The sequence below is a fragment of the Artemia franciscana genome, chromosome 8, assembly GCF_032884065.1.
Source record: "Artemia franciscana chromosome 8, ASM3288406v1, whole genome shotgun sequence".
Taxonomy (NCBI): Eukaryota; Metazoa; Arthropoda; class Branchiopoda; order Anostraca; family Artemiidae; genus Artemia; species Artemia franciscana.
In genome coordinates, this window is record NC_088870.1 from 23,300,471 (window position 1) to 23,315,799 (window position 15,329).

Sequence of the window (15,329 nt, forward strand, 5' to 3'; positions counted from 1 at the left end):
GTAGCAGTAAATTGTTAGCTAAACAGTTTTTTGTTTGGACAGCGGAAAACCCAAAGTTTTTCTGAGAGTCATCTAACCTGGTTGAAGTGTTTGAAACTTAAAGCCTATAGACTATTCTCAATAAGTCACCAGTCGCATATTTAAAGGTAAGTTCCCTCTTCCGAATTAGTCCTATATAGTAAATAAAGCTACCATATCATACTAAAAGATAAGGTAAAATTGTAGTTTAGTGACTTCTTAATATCTTAGAAAGGGGTTAGGCTAGGAAAATGAAACTATCAGGGATGGGTCTACAGGCTAAAGTATATCCCAGGAAGGTATTTTGAAGTACCTACCTCCACTCCCTCTCCCTCTAGAGAGTCCTTACCTTTAAAAATATGTGTATTATAAAAGTGAAGCCTTGCAAAATAGATCTTCTGCTTGAATGAAGTAAAAAGAAAAAACTGTTTTCAGCTTCACAACTTTGCTCAATCCCAATTTAAAAGGTTTTAAAGATAATACATTTCCTAAATTTTGAAATAAAAACAATGATATGGCTCAGAATTCTACTCAAATAACAGGAATTACATTTTCAGAACTAAAGGCAGAGAAAAAGCAACTGGTAACTGAAAATTAAGGTAAAATGTTGTTTTGTCAACATTTCAATTGCTATAGACCTGTCATGTAGGCAAATTTCAGGGCCCTCAAGAGGGAGAAGGAATGGAGGTGGGTACTTTAAAATATCCTCCCAGGATATACTTCAGCCTGTAGACCCATCCTCAAAAGTTTCATTTTCCTAACCTAATTTTCCTAACAGGAAAATTAGGTTAACAGGAAAATTGGTAAAATTCTAGTTAATTGACTTCTTGCTATCTTGGAAAGGGTTTAGGTTGGGAAAAAAAACTTTCAGGGATGGGTCTACAGGCTAAAGTATGTCCTGGGAAGGTATTTTGAAGTACCAACCTCCACTCCTTCTCACTCTAGAGGGCCCTAACCTTTAAAAATATGTGTGTTATGAAAGTGAAACCTTGCAAAATAGATCTTCTGCTTAATTGAAATACAACAAAATTGCTTTCAGCTTCATAACTTTGCTCAATCCCATTTTATAAGGTTTTAAAGATATACAAACACATTTCTTAAATTTTGAAAAAAAAACATTGATATGGCTCAAAATTCTACTCAAATAACAGGAATTGCATTTTCAGAACTAAAGGCAGCAAAAAAGCAACTAGTAACTGAAAATTAAGGTAAAATGTTGTTTTGTCAAAATTTTGATAGGTATAGACCTGTCATGTAGGCAAATTTCAGGGTCCTCTAGAGGGAGAAGGATTGGAGGTGGGTGCTTAAAATACCTTCCTGGGACATACTTCAGCCTGTAGACCCATCCCTGAAATTTTCATTTTCCTAACCTAAACCCTTTCTGAGATAGGTAGAAGTCAATTAACTAGAATTTTACTGGAAAACTAGGTAAAAACAGGAAAATTTCCTAACAGGAACCTTATTTTCCTAACAGGTATAGACCTGTCATGTAGGCAAATTTCAGGCCCTCAAGAGGGAGAAGGAATGGAGATGGGCACTTTAAAATACCCTCCCAGGATATACTTCAGCCTGTAGACCCATCCTCAAAAGTTTCATTTTCCTAACCTAACCCCTTTTCAAGATAGCAAGACTAAACTAGAATTTTACCAAAGATAATATTTTCAAATAAATAATGCAAGGTTAAAACCCCAGTAGGCTACTTACATAGTGTAGTGCCTAATCTTGGGAAATATGTTGATTAGAATATGTCTTTCCTAAACAAGGACAACAGGCTCCATAGTTAGAGATATTTAGTGGTTGTGTCACTGTTAAGGCAAATATGCTAAACATATACAAGTACTAATCTATGCTATTATTAGGCTAGATTTGCTTTTTAATTAAGTTTCCAAACATAGTTGTCACATTTCTGACAATGCAATCCCTGTTTCAATGATCCCATATATATCCTTGGGAACATATTTAAAATGCAAAAGAAAACAATAAATTTCTTACTTCATAATATCCAACATATGTCTATCAAACAGATTATCATGTTTCCTTCAGATTCCTCATGTCCTCCACTTTCTAAAATCATTTCAAATAATAGGTTTTTAATAATACCTTGGGCTAGTCCCTACAAGTTGTCCTTCTAAAGATGCAAACCTCCTTTTTGCACATACAAGTAGCTTAATTATTCACTTTTCTTAATGATTTTTTCCAATGAATTCAGTCAAATCATTTCTTGGTGAGATCTAAAAATTTAAGATCTATTAAAGTGTTCAAAGTGTATCTTTCTCAACACAAACAAGTAAAATTCTACTGTAGCTACTTTTTGCTATCTTGGAGAGGGATTAGGTTAGGAAAATGAAACTGTCAGGGATGGGTCTACTGACTAGAGTAGGCTATGTCCCAAGGAAAATGTTTGAAGTACTTACCTCTACATCTTCTCCCTTATGAGGGCAGTGACCTTTGATGACCTTCAAAAATCCCTGTGCTAAGAAAGTGGAACCTGGCAAAACATGTCTTCTGCTTAAATAAAGCACAAGAAAACTGTTTTTAGCTTCACAACTTTGCTCAATCCTAATTTAGGCTATGAGGTTTCAAAGATCAACAAACACATTTCCTAAATTTAGAAAAAAAACCATCAATATGGCTTAAATATCTACTCAAATAACAAGAATTGCATTTTTAAGAGCTAAGACCAGGAAAAAGTAAACTTACAACTGAAGATGAAGATAAAATGTCATTTTGTCCAAATTTGACAGTATATTTATAGCAAACCATATAACTGGCTTTCATATCAAGTGAATATACCACTTGATGCCTTTTTTATGCTTTTTATGAATATAATAATTGCTTCTACTGGAAATTTAGATTTAAGCACCTTTTTTTAGCTCTTAAAAATGACAAATTTTCAAAAAATAATAACAGTTCATATAACTGACTTACCAATAAAGCAAACGTACCACTTGATGCCTTTTTTTTATATTCTTTACAAATATAAAAATCGCCTCTACCACAAATTCAAATTAAAGCACTTTTTAAGCTCTTAAAAATGATAAATTTTCAATTAAAGTATGAGTTATCTGTTGTTTTTGACAAAATAATACTAAATTTTCTCAGTGCTAAAATTATTTATAATAAGGTTACTTTAGGTTAAAAAGTGCTTAAATCTGAATTTGCAGTAGAAGCAATTATCATATTCATAAAGAGCATACAAAAAAGGCATCAAGTGGTATATTCACTTAATACAAAAGCCAGTTTGCTATAAATTTTGCTATATGGTTTTCTATAAATTTACCAATTTGACAAGGCATAGACTTGTCAAGTGGCCAATATTTGAGACCTAGAAAGTGAAGAGGGTTAACATAGAAGCTTGGTATTAACTTCCTGTAGTATGTTTTTGGCCCTGGATTCATTGCTGAAAGTTTCATTTTCCTAATCTAACCCATTTCCAAGAAAGCAAAATGTAGCTAAACTAGTCGAGATTCTAGCTTCAAATTACTTGCATTCATTGGTTCAATTAAAGCCAAAATGTCTCTGCTTGTTGGAAAACCTCACTCAGAACACAAGCAAATATGTTACATGTTTGCTTTTTTTTTTTTTTTTTTTTTTTTTTTACACAGACAGCTAATGCTCTGTTTAAAAATTTCCCTGCGGTTTTGAAGATGACTGCAAAAGATCACTTGCAGATTGACAGAGTCTCCAAATGTATAGGTTGCATGGTCCTATTTTACCTAAAAATTGCTGCAGTGTAATTAATTTCATAATATTCCATGATTTTGCCTTCTTTTTTTTTTAATTTCGTGGTTATCTTTTTAACGAAGCCAGTGTTTCAAATAATCTATGAGATTAAATAAATCTGACAATTTTGGTCTTTGATTGAGAAAATTAAATTTCCCCAGAATATCCATGAAAATGTTAACTATATCCCTTATTCTGCCCCAGATTCAAAATAAGTGTCCATAAAAGGAGCGATTTCTCCTAAAAATGGGCAGGTTTCTCTAGAAATGAAAGAAGAAATCCAATTCTAGAAGCATTTCTCCTGCCTAAATTTCCTGCAGCCATTCATTGTTTAAATTTCAAGTCATGCTTATTGGATAGCATGGAGCCCATGTGGAGGGGATTACTTAATCAGTCCCTATTTAACTAGACTTTGATGCTATAAATTCGTTATCTAGTTAAGTAGCTCCATTAGCTGTGTAATTAGAGTAGCCAGATGTTTACTGGAAAGTTTACCACTTCAGACTCTACAAATTTTACAGTTTGAGTTTCCTTATTGCTTTACTAAGTGTGTCAAATATTTTTAGATTACAAGTTGTTCCAGATCTAAAAAATATTTACAAAGATGCTAGCCAGACTATAAGAAGAACTAAACCTCAAGGGGCAATCCTCAGCTCCTTGCTATTTAACCTGTAAGTTTCTGAACTGTGCATCCTCAACTCATCTGTTGATGGAAAGCTAATAAACATTATAGTAGTTTTTCAGTGATGTTTAACAGGATATAAATACAGTTTCTATTTGTTTTCTTTTGGGCTCCCTATGTCAAAAGGGGTAGTAATACTGCTCCTTGTACAGCTTCATGTAATAAAGTTGGGAATTCTCTATTTGTGAATTTTTGTGAAGTCTTTTGATGCACTGTTAATTCTGCCACCCATATTATGGGACTGCACAAGCATATTCCTTGTGGCAGAGTTAAAGAACTCTCTGCTGCTTGTCCTCTGAATGATGGAACCTTTGTTCAGTGTAATAGAAATTTTAAGATTCAATGTCATGGTAGTAGACACATTGTTTTGAGCGTGAGTTAGAACTCTTAGAAGCACTTAAGTTAATGATACAGTTAATGTAAGTACCCAATCTGCATTTCCAGATTGGAATTTTGTTACATTGACAGCTACCCTTTTGTAAGGTCACCACCTCGGGAGATGAGTCCAACCCTTAGCAATATCCACATTCTATCATCTAAAAAACCATATTAATCATATAAGGAAGTACAAATAATTTTGAATGAAAGAGATCTAACCATTCCCCTGATCTTCTTGAAACATATGCTGGTGGTTCAACTGAGGAACATGGTACAAGTGCTGCTTCTGACATTTCCGCCTTATACCTTAACGTTACTTCTCCTCACTAAATATGATTCCATGCTTTCAGCAGAGCTATGAGTCATTGAAATAGCTTTGGAAGTATTGGTTAGTTACAACCTGACACAACAGATTATGCCAATTTTTACTGACTTGCTTGGCTATACCCCTTCTGGGTTCAGGCAATTTTTCTGTCTCTGATTCAATCTAGAGGCAAATCGTAAACTTATTTTTGGAAGGACAATGAAGTCAAGGTCGATCGTATCACTAGCCACAAGAAAAAGTTCAATGGAAGGATACTGCAGACCTGATACAGGAGATATCACACAAACAGATTAAAGTTTGAAGTGGAATGTTGAAGAATGTTCCAAGGGCCCATCATTTTGAGTTTTTTTTTTTCTACATTCTAGTCTAGGGAATTGCCCATAATTTATTACAAACTAAAAGCTGTATATTTTCTTTTTAAAAATGTTATTTTCAAATGGGGGCTTTATCCCTCTCCTTGTTGGTGATATTTTCGTCACTCTGACAATAATACTAAACACATTTTGTCTAATTCTCCGTGTTCTAGAAGTAATTCCAAGGTTTTCAGACAATATTCCTTTGGCGTGAAAATCCCCAAAAATGTATTAACCACCATTTCTCCTGTCAAACAAAATCTATTATTTTTAAACATAACATTAACATCTTCCCATTCCAGCCAAACTAGCTCTTCTAAAGTCCATTCCTAAGAGATGTTCCATTTACCAGAACTGCTTCAATCAGGCCTTAAAGCAGAAGCGTCCCGAGGGTGGGGGGCACCCCCCCCCCCAACTGTTTTGACATTTGGTAAAATTTTCGCCAAAGTCTAAAATTTTGGCAGAAATTTTTCAAAATTCCTGATTTCTGCAGAAAATTTGGTAGAAATCAGCTAGCGATTCAGTAAAATCTACGAAGTTCGTCTCCCCAATGAAAAGAGACTTGGGACGCTCCTGCCTTAAAGTATTCCAAATTTTTTTGTTCGACCCTGGTCTTAAGCCCAAAGTAACTGAGTAGTACCTTACACATATATTCATGTTGTTGTTGTTTTTTATACAATATTGCCTATGTATAGTTATTAGGGAATACCATTGAGGTATCTAGTCCCATTACCTGTGCAGGCACAAATATCTTCTGGAGCTAAAATCACCTGAAAAATAAAACTTCCTCATTTTTGAGACAACAATTTTTACGCCCAAGGAGAAATTTCAAGATACTGAAATTATAACTAAACTTTGTAGTTTTTGGCCTTTTCTCTTTTACCTTTAAACTACAATTTATTGGTAAATACTAATACTATTAAGCCTGAGCCTGGCTATAGTCACACCATTAAAAAAAAAATATAATCGCATAGGATAACAACACCCAATTGACCTGTATGTAATTATTGCAAATTGAGCTTTGTTCAGTACTAAAGTCTGATATTTTATGAACCAATCAGCGTGAAGATGTAAGGCAGATGTTTTCGGAATTAGAGAAGGAAGTGATCTCAAGAAATTATCGTTTTTCGTTTTGGGAACTTTAGCAACTATTGTGCTGCCATTTTCCTATATGAATACTATATGAATTTAGTTTAGAATTTGCTTTTTTTTTGTTTTGTTTTTTACATTTTTTTTTTCAGCGGGTTTGTTGACAGCATGGCAGAAGCAGTTCAAAGAAAATTCTTTCAAGAGGTAGAGAAATTTAAAGGACTTCAGAAAGACATCCAGAAGTATGCCCTTGCTAGACAGAGACTTGACGGTCAGTTGAGTGAGACCAAAAATGTCAAAGAAGAAGTGGATATATTAGAACCAGAAACTGGGGTCTACAAACTCATTGGACCTGCATTAGTGAAACAGGACTTAGAGGAAGCTAAACAAAATGTGAACAAGCGGATAGACTATATTAATGGTGAATTGCAGAGGCACGACAAAATCATAGATGATCTGAATAAAAAAATGGATGATCAGAGGGAAGTGGTTAGTAAAATTAAACAACAACTTGATCAATTTGAAGTCAAAGCTACACTTAAATCATAATAAAGTTTTATATTTAATGAATAAAATGTTGTAAAACATCAAAATAGCAATAAGTTATAAGTTCAACTTCTTGTGGTGAGGTTATGGTCAAAGGAGAAAAAGACCACAGAGCTGACCACAGCCGTTCCAAATCTTACTGGTTCCATATGAATGTTGACAGACCAAAAACTTAACTAAAGTGTATTTTATTTACATATAGAATTCTTCCTCTGTGGTCAGCGAAAATCACGATCTTGATACTGGCACTGCTTCATGTAAAATCGATATTTCTATCTAGCAAAAAGGTTAAGGAAAAAGAAACGCTAGATTGAAAAATAACCAAATAAAAATACAAAACATAGTTAGGAACAGAGGCGTTTATGCTGATGACAAACGGATAGTCTTTAAAGTGAGCGAAATAGGGGAAAAGATAGAACCAAGTATCAGGAACATAATACTTATTTTTTTCTTGAATGAAGGTTTTTAAACTACAAGAAATCTGTCCAAACAAAGTCAGAATATAATAAATATTCTTTAATGCATATCGAGTAAAAAACCGAAGACTGCTGTCAAAAACCAAAGTACCTTATACAAAATTTTTATTTTGTATAAGTCTAGTCTTAAGTTTATGACCCTTAATCTAAAAAATAGCTGAAATATAAAAGGAAAAAAACAAAAAAGAGGGTAATAGTTAGAACTAAGTGTCTGGAATATAAATACTCATTTCCCCCCCCCCAAACTAATTGTCTTAAAAATGACTGGTATATCTAAAAGAAAAATAGGGCAATAAATAGAACCAAATACACAGTCCTGTGTATTTGGGCTAACTTAATAACAAACTCGCGGTAACATGCTCAAGTGACATTTCGTTTGATAGCCCTTTACAAGTAGATTTCGAATATCACAACTGTTACTAGAAGAAGAGTTGACTTTTTGGATTTTGTTTGTTTAAAAGTATTTGGGGAATATCTGTTTGATATTCAGGAAGTCTGATGGTTTACACAGCCTACTATTACTGGTTTGCTAATATATCTCCTAAGATAAGATATTAATACCCGAAGTCTAGAGTCGTTTTTGTTTGTCTTGGATGGAAGGAAGAAGGTTTTCAGTTACATGTAATATGGGAAAAAATAGGAAGGAAGGTTTTTGTCGAGGAGGAATACAATGGAAGTTTCAATCAAATATTGCTTTGACTGGATATTAAAATTTATCCGGAAAATATTCCCAGCATACTTGCAGTTTTTAAGCAATGTTCTACTGTTGAATTTGGAATAAAAATGCAATGGTAAAAATACCATTTCCTCTATTTCCCTTAACCTAACCTTTTGCTTCCTAATTTGGAGTAAATGTAGTTTGATTTGTTTTCTTTTTGTCTCTAGTAACAGAGTTGATGACCTTCAAAATATGCTATTTTCTAATGATAAGGAGCAGGTAAAAACTCATAAGACAATTGGACTCCGCTTGGAGAAAATACACATTAATGGATAAATAATTTCCGAGAAAATTAGACTGATAATCCCTAGTTTCCGAAGTCGTTTTCATTGGATGTCACATACTACCCATGAAAGGTTAGATATCCCTGGCCAAAAAAACTGACAAATCTCTGATTATTCCTTTTTTTAAGTATGTATTGAAAAATTTATTGAGTCAATCAGAACGATTAAAAAATACTATATTTTATCCTTTGGTATATTTCAGGCATTTTGTACACAGACGACTCTATTTGCTTGCATAATGTTAAGAAATCTGGATGATGTAAAAGGGAAAAGTTCAATGCTTGGGGACCACGCCATTTCGTTTGAGACTTAACTTATAAAATATAACATTCTCTAAGTTTTAAGTTTCAATTTACTCGCTTAAATATAATACTTAATTGTCTAACAGTTTACTTGGCTCATGAAAAGACAGCAATCAATTGATAAATCATGGCCCTGCAAAGAAAAAAAAAACGCTTATGGGGATCGACTGCAGTCACTTTATGTGAATTTGTCACTAAAGTTGCTATTTTTCTATCACGTTTTGAGAAATGTTTTGGCTAATTAAAAAGAGCTAACGGTAGATGAGACAGTCGAGTTCCCCAAAAAAAAATGATGAATCCTATCATAGCTGTTCATAGGTCTTTGTAAACTGAGCACCCACCAAAACTGGTTGCTTAGAAGATGCACGGTATGACTGAGATTCATCAGTTATCTTTCCAGTTGTTCATAATCCCTGGTTGTTTCCAACCCTTGATGACATTGTTTTGTAACTGATTTACAACCAGAAATATCAAAATGGTTATAAATTTCACCAAGTCTAACAGTTGGCTGGAAGCTGCTTTTAAGTCTATAATAGAACGCTTTAACAGAAAAAATAAGTTTTAAAATGTGTTTTAGAAACTATAGCTACACATCGCAGATGTAGGGTAGGGCATCCTTTCGCCAAAAATTGTTGTTACCCATATATAAAGATTAATCAACTTTACCAAAATTTTGCTCGATTTTTTCTTTTTGTTCTTGAAGCAAGTTCTTCACAAAAACCTCATGTCCCACCTCCACGATCTCAAAGTCCCTAAGTTTTGGTTAACACAAAAGCGAGTAGTAAGACTAGCCAACAATAACAACCTAGAGATTCATTAGGGGGGGGGGAGTATGCCGTTGACCCGTTAAAGATGTACTAACCACGTCTTATGTCTTACTGTCCCCTAAGGGGGAAAATAATCACTGCCTGTTGATTGTTGACAAAATTATACAAAAACAAGGTTTGGCTGAAAAAGAAGATAAAAAAATAATACAAAGGATACTACTCTTAATCCCCTTTCAACTGGATCAGTGATCAGCAAACGACTTGGGACATACACCTTTTCATTCTGTTCAACAATAAATCTTGCCACCTTTTTGAGACACTAAAAAGGAAAAAATAGCAACTTAGTAAACACTAACAAGCTCTTGAAAGCATATTTATATGGATATAAAGTTTTCCTATTGTCAATAATGCAACCCATAAAATTAGACAACTGAGCTGATCTCAAATCAGATCAGTTAAATAAACTGTTATTTCTTTCTGATTGTTTTCTTAACATCCAAATCGCTGAGTGGCGAGTTTTAGGGCAGTTAGAATAATGCCTGAAAACCAAGTCCATTTTGCCATCAATCCACCTTATGTTCGATACTTTCCTCTACAAAATCCTTCAAGTAAAAACAAGAAAAAATCTTCTATTGAAGCAGCCTTGCAGTTTCGTTAGGTAATAGAAAACATTTGAATTTGGGATAAATTGAAGGAATACAAACCTCGTAATTGTCCCAAGTTATCTATAAGTGTTCATTTATTTTGCATTGGACATTGGTTTAAAAAGTATTGTGTTGATATCTTCTTTTCAAGTTGTACAATAAACGTGTGTATGACTTAAATGCTTATCTCAAAGTCCAGCAACAAAGGGTGAATCTCATAGCGAAAACAGGTTAGAAAAAGATAAGATTCCTTGATTGGACTTTATCAGCTGACCCTCCTCCAATCCTTTCTCTGCGTGCAACTATAACCTATGCCCTTTATTTTGGGCACAACAATAATTAAAAGTTTGAACAAGAGCAAAGTTTCCAGAGCTTTTTTCTGGCAAAATAAAAGAAAAAAATTCTTTGGGAAATGGGTCATTATAGATAAAGACATAAAATTCTTTTGACCAAAAATTTTTTCAACCCCCCCCCCCCAGATAAAAATTCCAGTGACCTATTTAACTGACGAAATGAAACAAACAAAAAAAGAATAGGATATTATTATTTATTGATTTTTGAAGTAAAAGCAGTCCTATGCTAACCCAAGCAGTCAGCATAGCTAGAGCAGTGCATTGACATCAATTCATTAAGTTTCGCGCACATAGTTCAAATATTGCTATGAAACGAAATAAGATGTACCATTGATCCAGTCAGATTTTGTAGTCTTTTTGACTAATCGATACTAAAAACGATTTTTAATGCGGTGCTTAATACTACCTAAAACTAAGCATTCATATTGCTATGATTGTCGATTAAACGTAATGGTCATTTAGAAAAATTTGTATTAAAAAACAGAGTCTTCTTGAAGCCAACTTTTGACAAAATAGATTAAAAGCTTTGTAAAATTACCTTTTGATAGTAGGTATCAGCACATAGATACAGCAAATAGCCGGTCAAGCAAGCCATTAAACTTTCGCAGTATAGACTACAGGTTAATTTCTCTGCATCAGCATACATCTCATTTATTGTATTAATTGTATATTCAAACTTCTCCTTTTCTATCTGAAATTTAATATATATCATGGGTTAAACAAATATGAGGCCACAGTAGAAACTAATATAACCACACGATTCTAAGTTGGCTAACTGAAAATCGGTTAGTTCTGTGCAAAGGGAGTGGACAAATCTATTTAATGTGGTTACATAGAAGTGTTGACTATATAAATTGCACAACATTTTTGGCTGGGACGAATCCGAATTTTTCTCTTTTAATGATCGCAAATGTCAATTCTTTGTTGATTGGGTTTTGGCAAGATATTTTTATTTTTTGGATATACAGTTGGAAGTCAAACCCCTTACCAGAAATTTTCACTACTTTTCATCCTTACGAAAAAAAGCAAATGTCGACTCTTCATTGGGTCTTGACTAGACGCATTTCTCTACTGAGTTTAGACCCGGAAGTTAAGTCTATCCTGAAGATTTTTTTTTACTAGCATACTTTCCAGAAAATTGTCCTTGCTAAATAAGAAAGACGAGCTAAACTAAAAAAAAGTAAAGCCAATTTTTTCGGCAGATTTTATTTTTTAATTCTCGGTCTGATTCGTTATTTAAAAGAATCGCACCATTAAAATACTTGTTGAGGTTCCTTTTTTTTAACAAACAAAATTGAAAGAAAACTGGTCATTACAAAAAAACCTTGGCAAAGATCTAAATAAACTGAATGAATTAAAAAGTTCATGTGCCGTGAGATTTTTTAATCCTAATCTGAAAGGTCTGCCTCATTGAAGCAATGGCCAAAGGCACAGGTCCCACCACCCAAGGAAAACTGAAAACCAAATCTGCTGCTAAGTAGAAGAAGGTGTAAAATAAATATTTTCTCATTTTTTTTCTGGCACAGTGAGCGTTTCACCTTGAATGTACTTGTCGGTATCTCCTTTTCTGTAAAAGTGTTCTGCAGTTTTCTATTTTCTGAAAATTTTCCCGAAAAATCATTTTGGCGCGTCTTATTCTCAATATTATGTGGCCTAGCCACTTCTACAGCCCATTTTTCCGGATTATCAACATTTCGAACTAGAGTTTCAAGTATTTCGTTTTTTCGACAGGATGACTTAGCCTCCCATTTTGTTTTATGGGCCGGTCCGCCTCCCCGCATAGTCACGAAGCAGTATATTTCTCCGTAAAGGTGTTCTGAAGTTTTTACTGTTTTCTGAAAAATTTCCCAAAAATCCATTTTGCGCGTTTTATTTTCAATATTATGTGGCCTAGCCACTTTCGCATCTCCCATCGTTAGAGAAGTCGCTTTTGAAGATAGGAGATTTCCGATATCCCTAAACTCTTCTCTTACCAAAACATCTACTTCGGGACTAGGTACCAAGCCTACTTTCATCGTTTTTCTCTGGACTGTACCGTCTTTCTTTACAATTTCTATTCTAACCCAAGCAGATGGGCATGGGTGATTATCTCCATAATAACATAATGTTGTAATCTTATTTTTATGGTCTATTTCCGTTCTATTAATTAGCTCAGTTCGCATATAAGTTTGGTCACTGCAAGAATCAATTGCCATTTCAACTAATTCTCTGTTTAATTTTCCGTGTATTTTATGCGACTCGGTAAACGCGTAATTTTTTCATTATTATGGGGCCCAGGCTGTCGTTTTATGCGGTTTTTGATTATCTTTATTGGGTCACTTTCTTGTAAAATGCCCTATAGTACCACTGTTATAGTAAGTTACTAATCATTGCTTGTGCTGAAATGCATTTTTTGGTTCTAGGTTATAGTGTCTAATTTTATTTACTCTTTATATTGAAATATCTTTGTGTCCTCGACTTCCCCTCTTATTTCAGCCCATCTATTTGTGAGCTCTGCCATTTTTTCGCTTGTTTTCGGGCTCTTTTCTTTTCAATATATTCTGAATCCTCTTTGGGTATTTTCAAAATATCGCTTCATTACTGTATTTCTATCACTTCCGTCATCTTTTCTTTTATCTCTTCTGGGTCTTCTAACAATCTATAATTTCTAGCTCCAGCCATTTTCAACAAATATCTTTCAATCTGTACTTGTATTCTTTGTAAATTTCGTTGTTTCGCTTCTAAACATTCTTTGAAAGTGTTCGGGAGACAGTTGAAACTTTTCAAAAAAATCTTGTTTTAATCTTTCAAAATCTCTTGAGTAGTGCATCTCTTGAGTAGGTAATACCCTAGAAACAGTTTGTGCTTTGTAAATAAGGAAGGGCCGAATTGCAGTCACCCAGTTTTCTCTCGACCATCCGTTTAATTCCGCCATTTTTTCAAAATCGTATAGGTATAATTGTGTATCTTCATTTTCTTTTATTGGTTGAAGGTTTATTGTATGCATTAACTCTACTGTAGACGACCTCTGATGCTCTTAGGAATTTCTCCCTGCGATCATTTCCATTAGTTGTCTTCTATCCTCTCTATCTGCCTCCTCCTTTTGTTGCCTAGCTATTCTTTCAGCCTCTTCTTTTTTCTCTTTAGCTATTCTCTCTTTCTTTTTTATCTTTCTCTCTTTCTTCCTTCATGAAATTTAATATACATTGTGTCACATCTACATGACTACATTTTCGTGACCCTCTGCTGGATCTTGATTCCATACTGCTCCTACTACTAGGTCTACGCTGGTTCCTTCTGTCATTATACCCTCTGAATTCGTTTTCTGAGTCTGTTCGTTCTCTATCTGTATTTTTTCTTATCCGCTAGTCCCTTTCATTTTGCCTAGTATCTGAGAGTTGACTTGGTTTGGTTTTCCTCATATTTTCATACAATAATTTTTCTTTGTGCATTACCGCCACTGTTTCTTTCTCACGTTTTCTCATATTACGGGTGTGCTGTTTTCCGATTGTATTCTTTGTATCCCCATATATATTTCCTTTATCTGGGTCTCTCTATCTGAGAATTAAATATAAAAAACAAGTTTTTTCAACTGAAAGTAAGGAGCGACATTAAAACTTAAAACGAACAGAAATTACTTCGTATATGAAAGGGGCTGCGTCCTCATCAACGCCCCGCTCTTTACGCTAAAGTTTTTTACTGTTTTAAAAAGAAGAGTTGAGAGAAAGAGTCAAACTTTAGCGTAAAGAGCGGGGCGTTGATGAAGAAGCAGCCCCTTTCATATACGAAGTAATTTCTGTTCGTTTTAAGTTTTAATGTCGCTCCTTACTTTTAGTTGAAAAAATTTGTTTTTTTTATATTTAATTTCCGAACGTTTTTTGAATCAATGCATGTTTTGATTTTGGCTCTCCGCAGATGAATAATTAAAACGAAATTTGCATTTTTATTTTTTTGGCTAAATGGCTTTCTCATAATTTTGATCAAATGATTTTGAGAAAAAAAGAGCGGGGGAGGAAGCCTAGTTGCCCTCCAATTTTTTGGTTAATTAAAAAGGCAACTAGAACTTTTAATTTTTTACGAATCTTTTTATTAGTAAAAGATATACGTAACTTATAAATTAGCTTACGTAAAGAATTTTTTATTACACATATGAGAGGGTTCGCCCCCTCGTCAGTACCTCTCTCTTTACACTAAATCTTAAATTTTGTCCCAATTTATTAAGAATGACCCCTGAATCACAAAAGCCGTAGAATAAATAGTTGACATTACTAAAAATACTTTAGCGTAAAGGGCGAGGTATTAGGAGGAGGTGAGTCCCTCATATGGGTAATAATTTCTGTTCGTTTAAGTTTTAATGCTGCTCCTTACTTCCAGCTGAAAAAACTTTTTCATATTTATTTTTTCATTGTTTTTTTTATAATGCTAGTAAATCCTGCGCTCCCTTCATGGAAATTTTCTTCCCCCATGACAAATTCTTCAATGGAAAGTTCCCCCAGTATATCCCCTTCTTCTCAACCCCTCCTCCAAACAAAAAATCCTCCTGAAAACACCTGTACACTTCCCAATAACCATTACTATATGTAAGCACTGGTCAAAGTTTGTAACTTGTAGCCCCTTACACGGGGACTGTGGAGGAGTAAGTCGTCTCCAAAGACATATTTATAAGGTTTTTCGACTACGCCGAATAAAATG

The 15,329-nt window shown here is 34.1% G+C and overlaps 2 protein-coding genes across 5 annotated transcripts in view; one reads left to right on the forward strand and one right to left on the reverse strand.

The window, feature by feature from the left end:
- LOC136030157 (prefoldin subunit 6-like) lies at positions 1–7,170 on the forward strand. 4 transcript variants are annotated; one of them, XM_065708878.1, is made up of 2 exons: positions 1–146; positions 6,721–7,170. In XM_065708878.1, the coding sequence occupies exon 2, from the start codon at positions 6,737–6,739 to the stop codon at positions 7,115–7,117; it is 381 nt and encodes a 126-aa protein (XP_065564950.1). In that variant the 5' UTR covers positions 1–146; positions 6,721–6,736; the 3' UTR covers positions 7,118–7,170. The 4 variants fall into 4 exon arrangements, with proteins under 4 accessions (XP_065564950.1, XP_065564952.1, XP_065564953.1 ...); XM_065708880.1 differs by lacking the exon at positions 1–146 and adding an exon at positions 193–213; XM_065708881.1 differs by lacking the exon at positions 1–146 and adding an exon at positions 597–617.
- The window catches only part of LOC136030156 (golgin subfamily A member 7-like), a 24,938-nt gene continuing 16,715 nt past the window's right edge, over positions 7,107–15,329 (reverse strand). The window contains exons 3-5 of the mRNA XM_065708877.1: positions 11,197–11,349; positions 9,879–9,980; positions 7,107–7,390 (exon numbers count right to left, since the gene is read on the reverse strand). Coding sequence (XP_065564949.1) covers positions 7,343–7,390; positions 9,879–9,980; positions 11,197–11,349 — 303 coding nt within the window. The 3' untranslated portion in view covers positions 7,107–7,342. The remainder of the gene's footprint in view (positions 7,391–9,878; positions 9,981–11,196; positions 11,350–15,329) is intronic.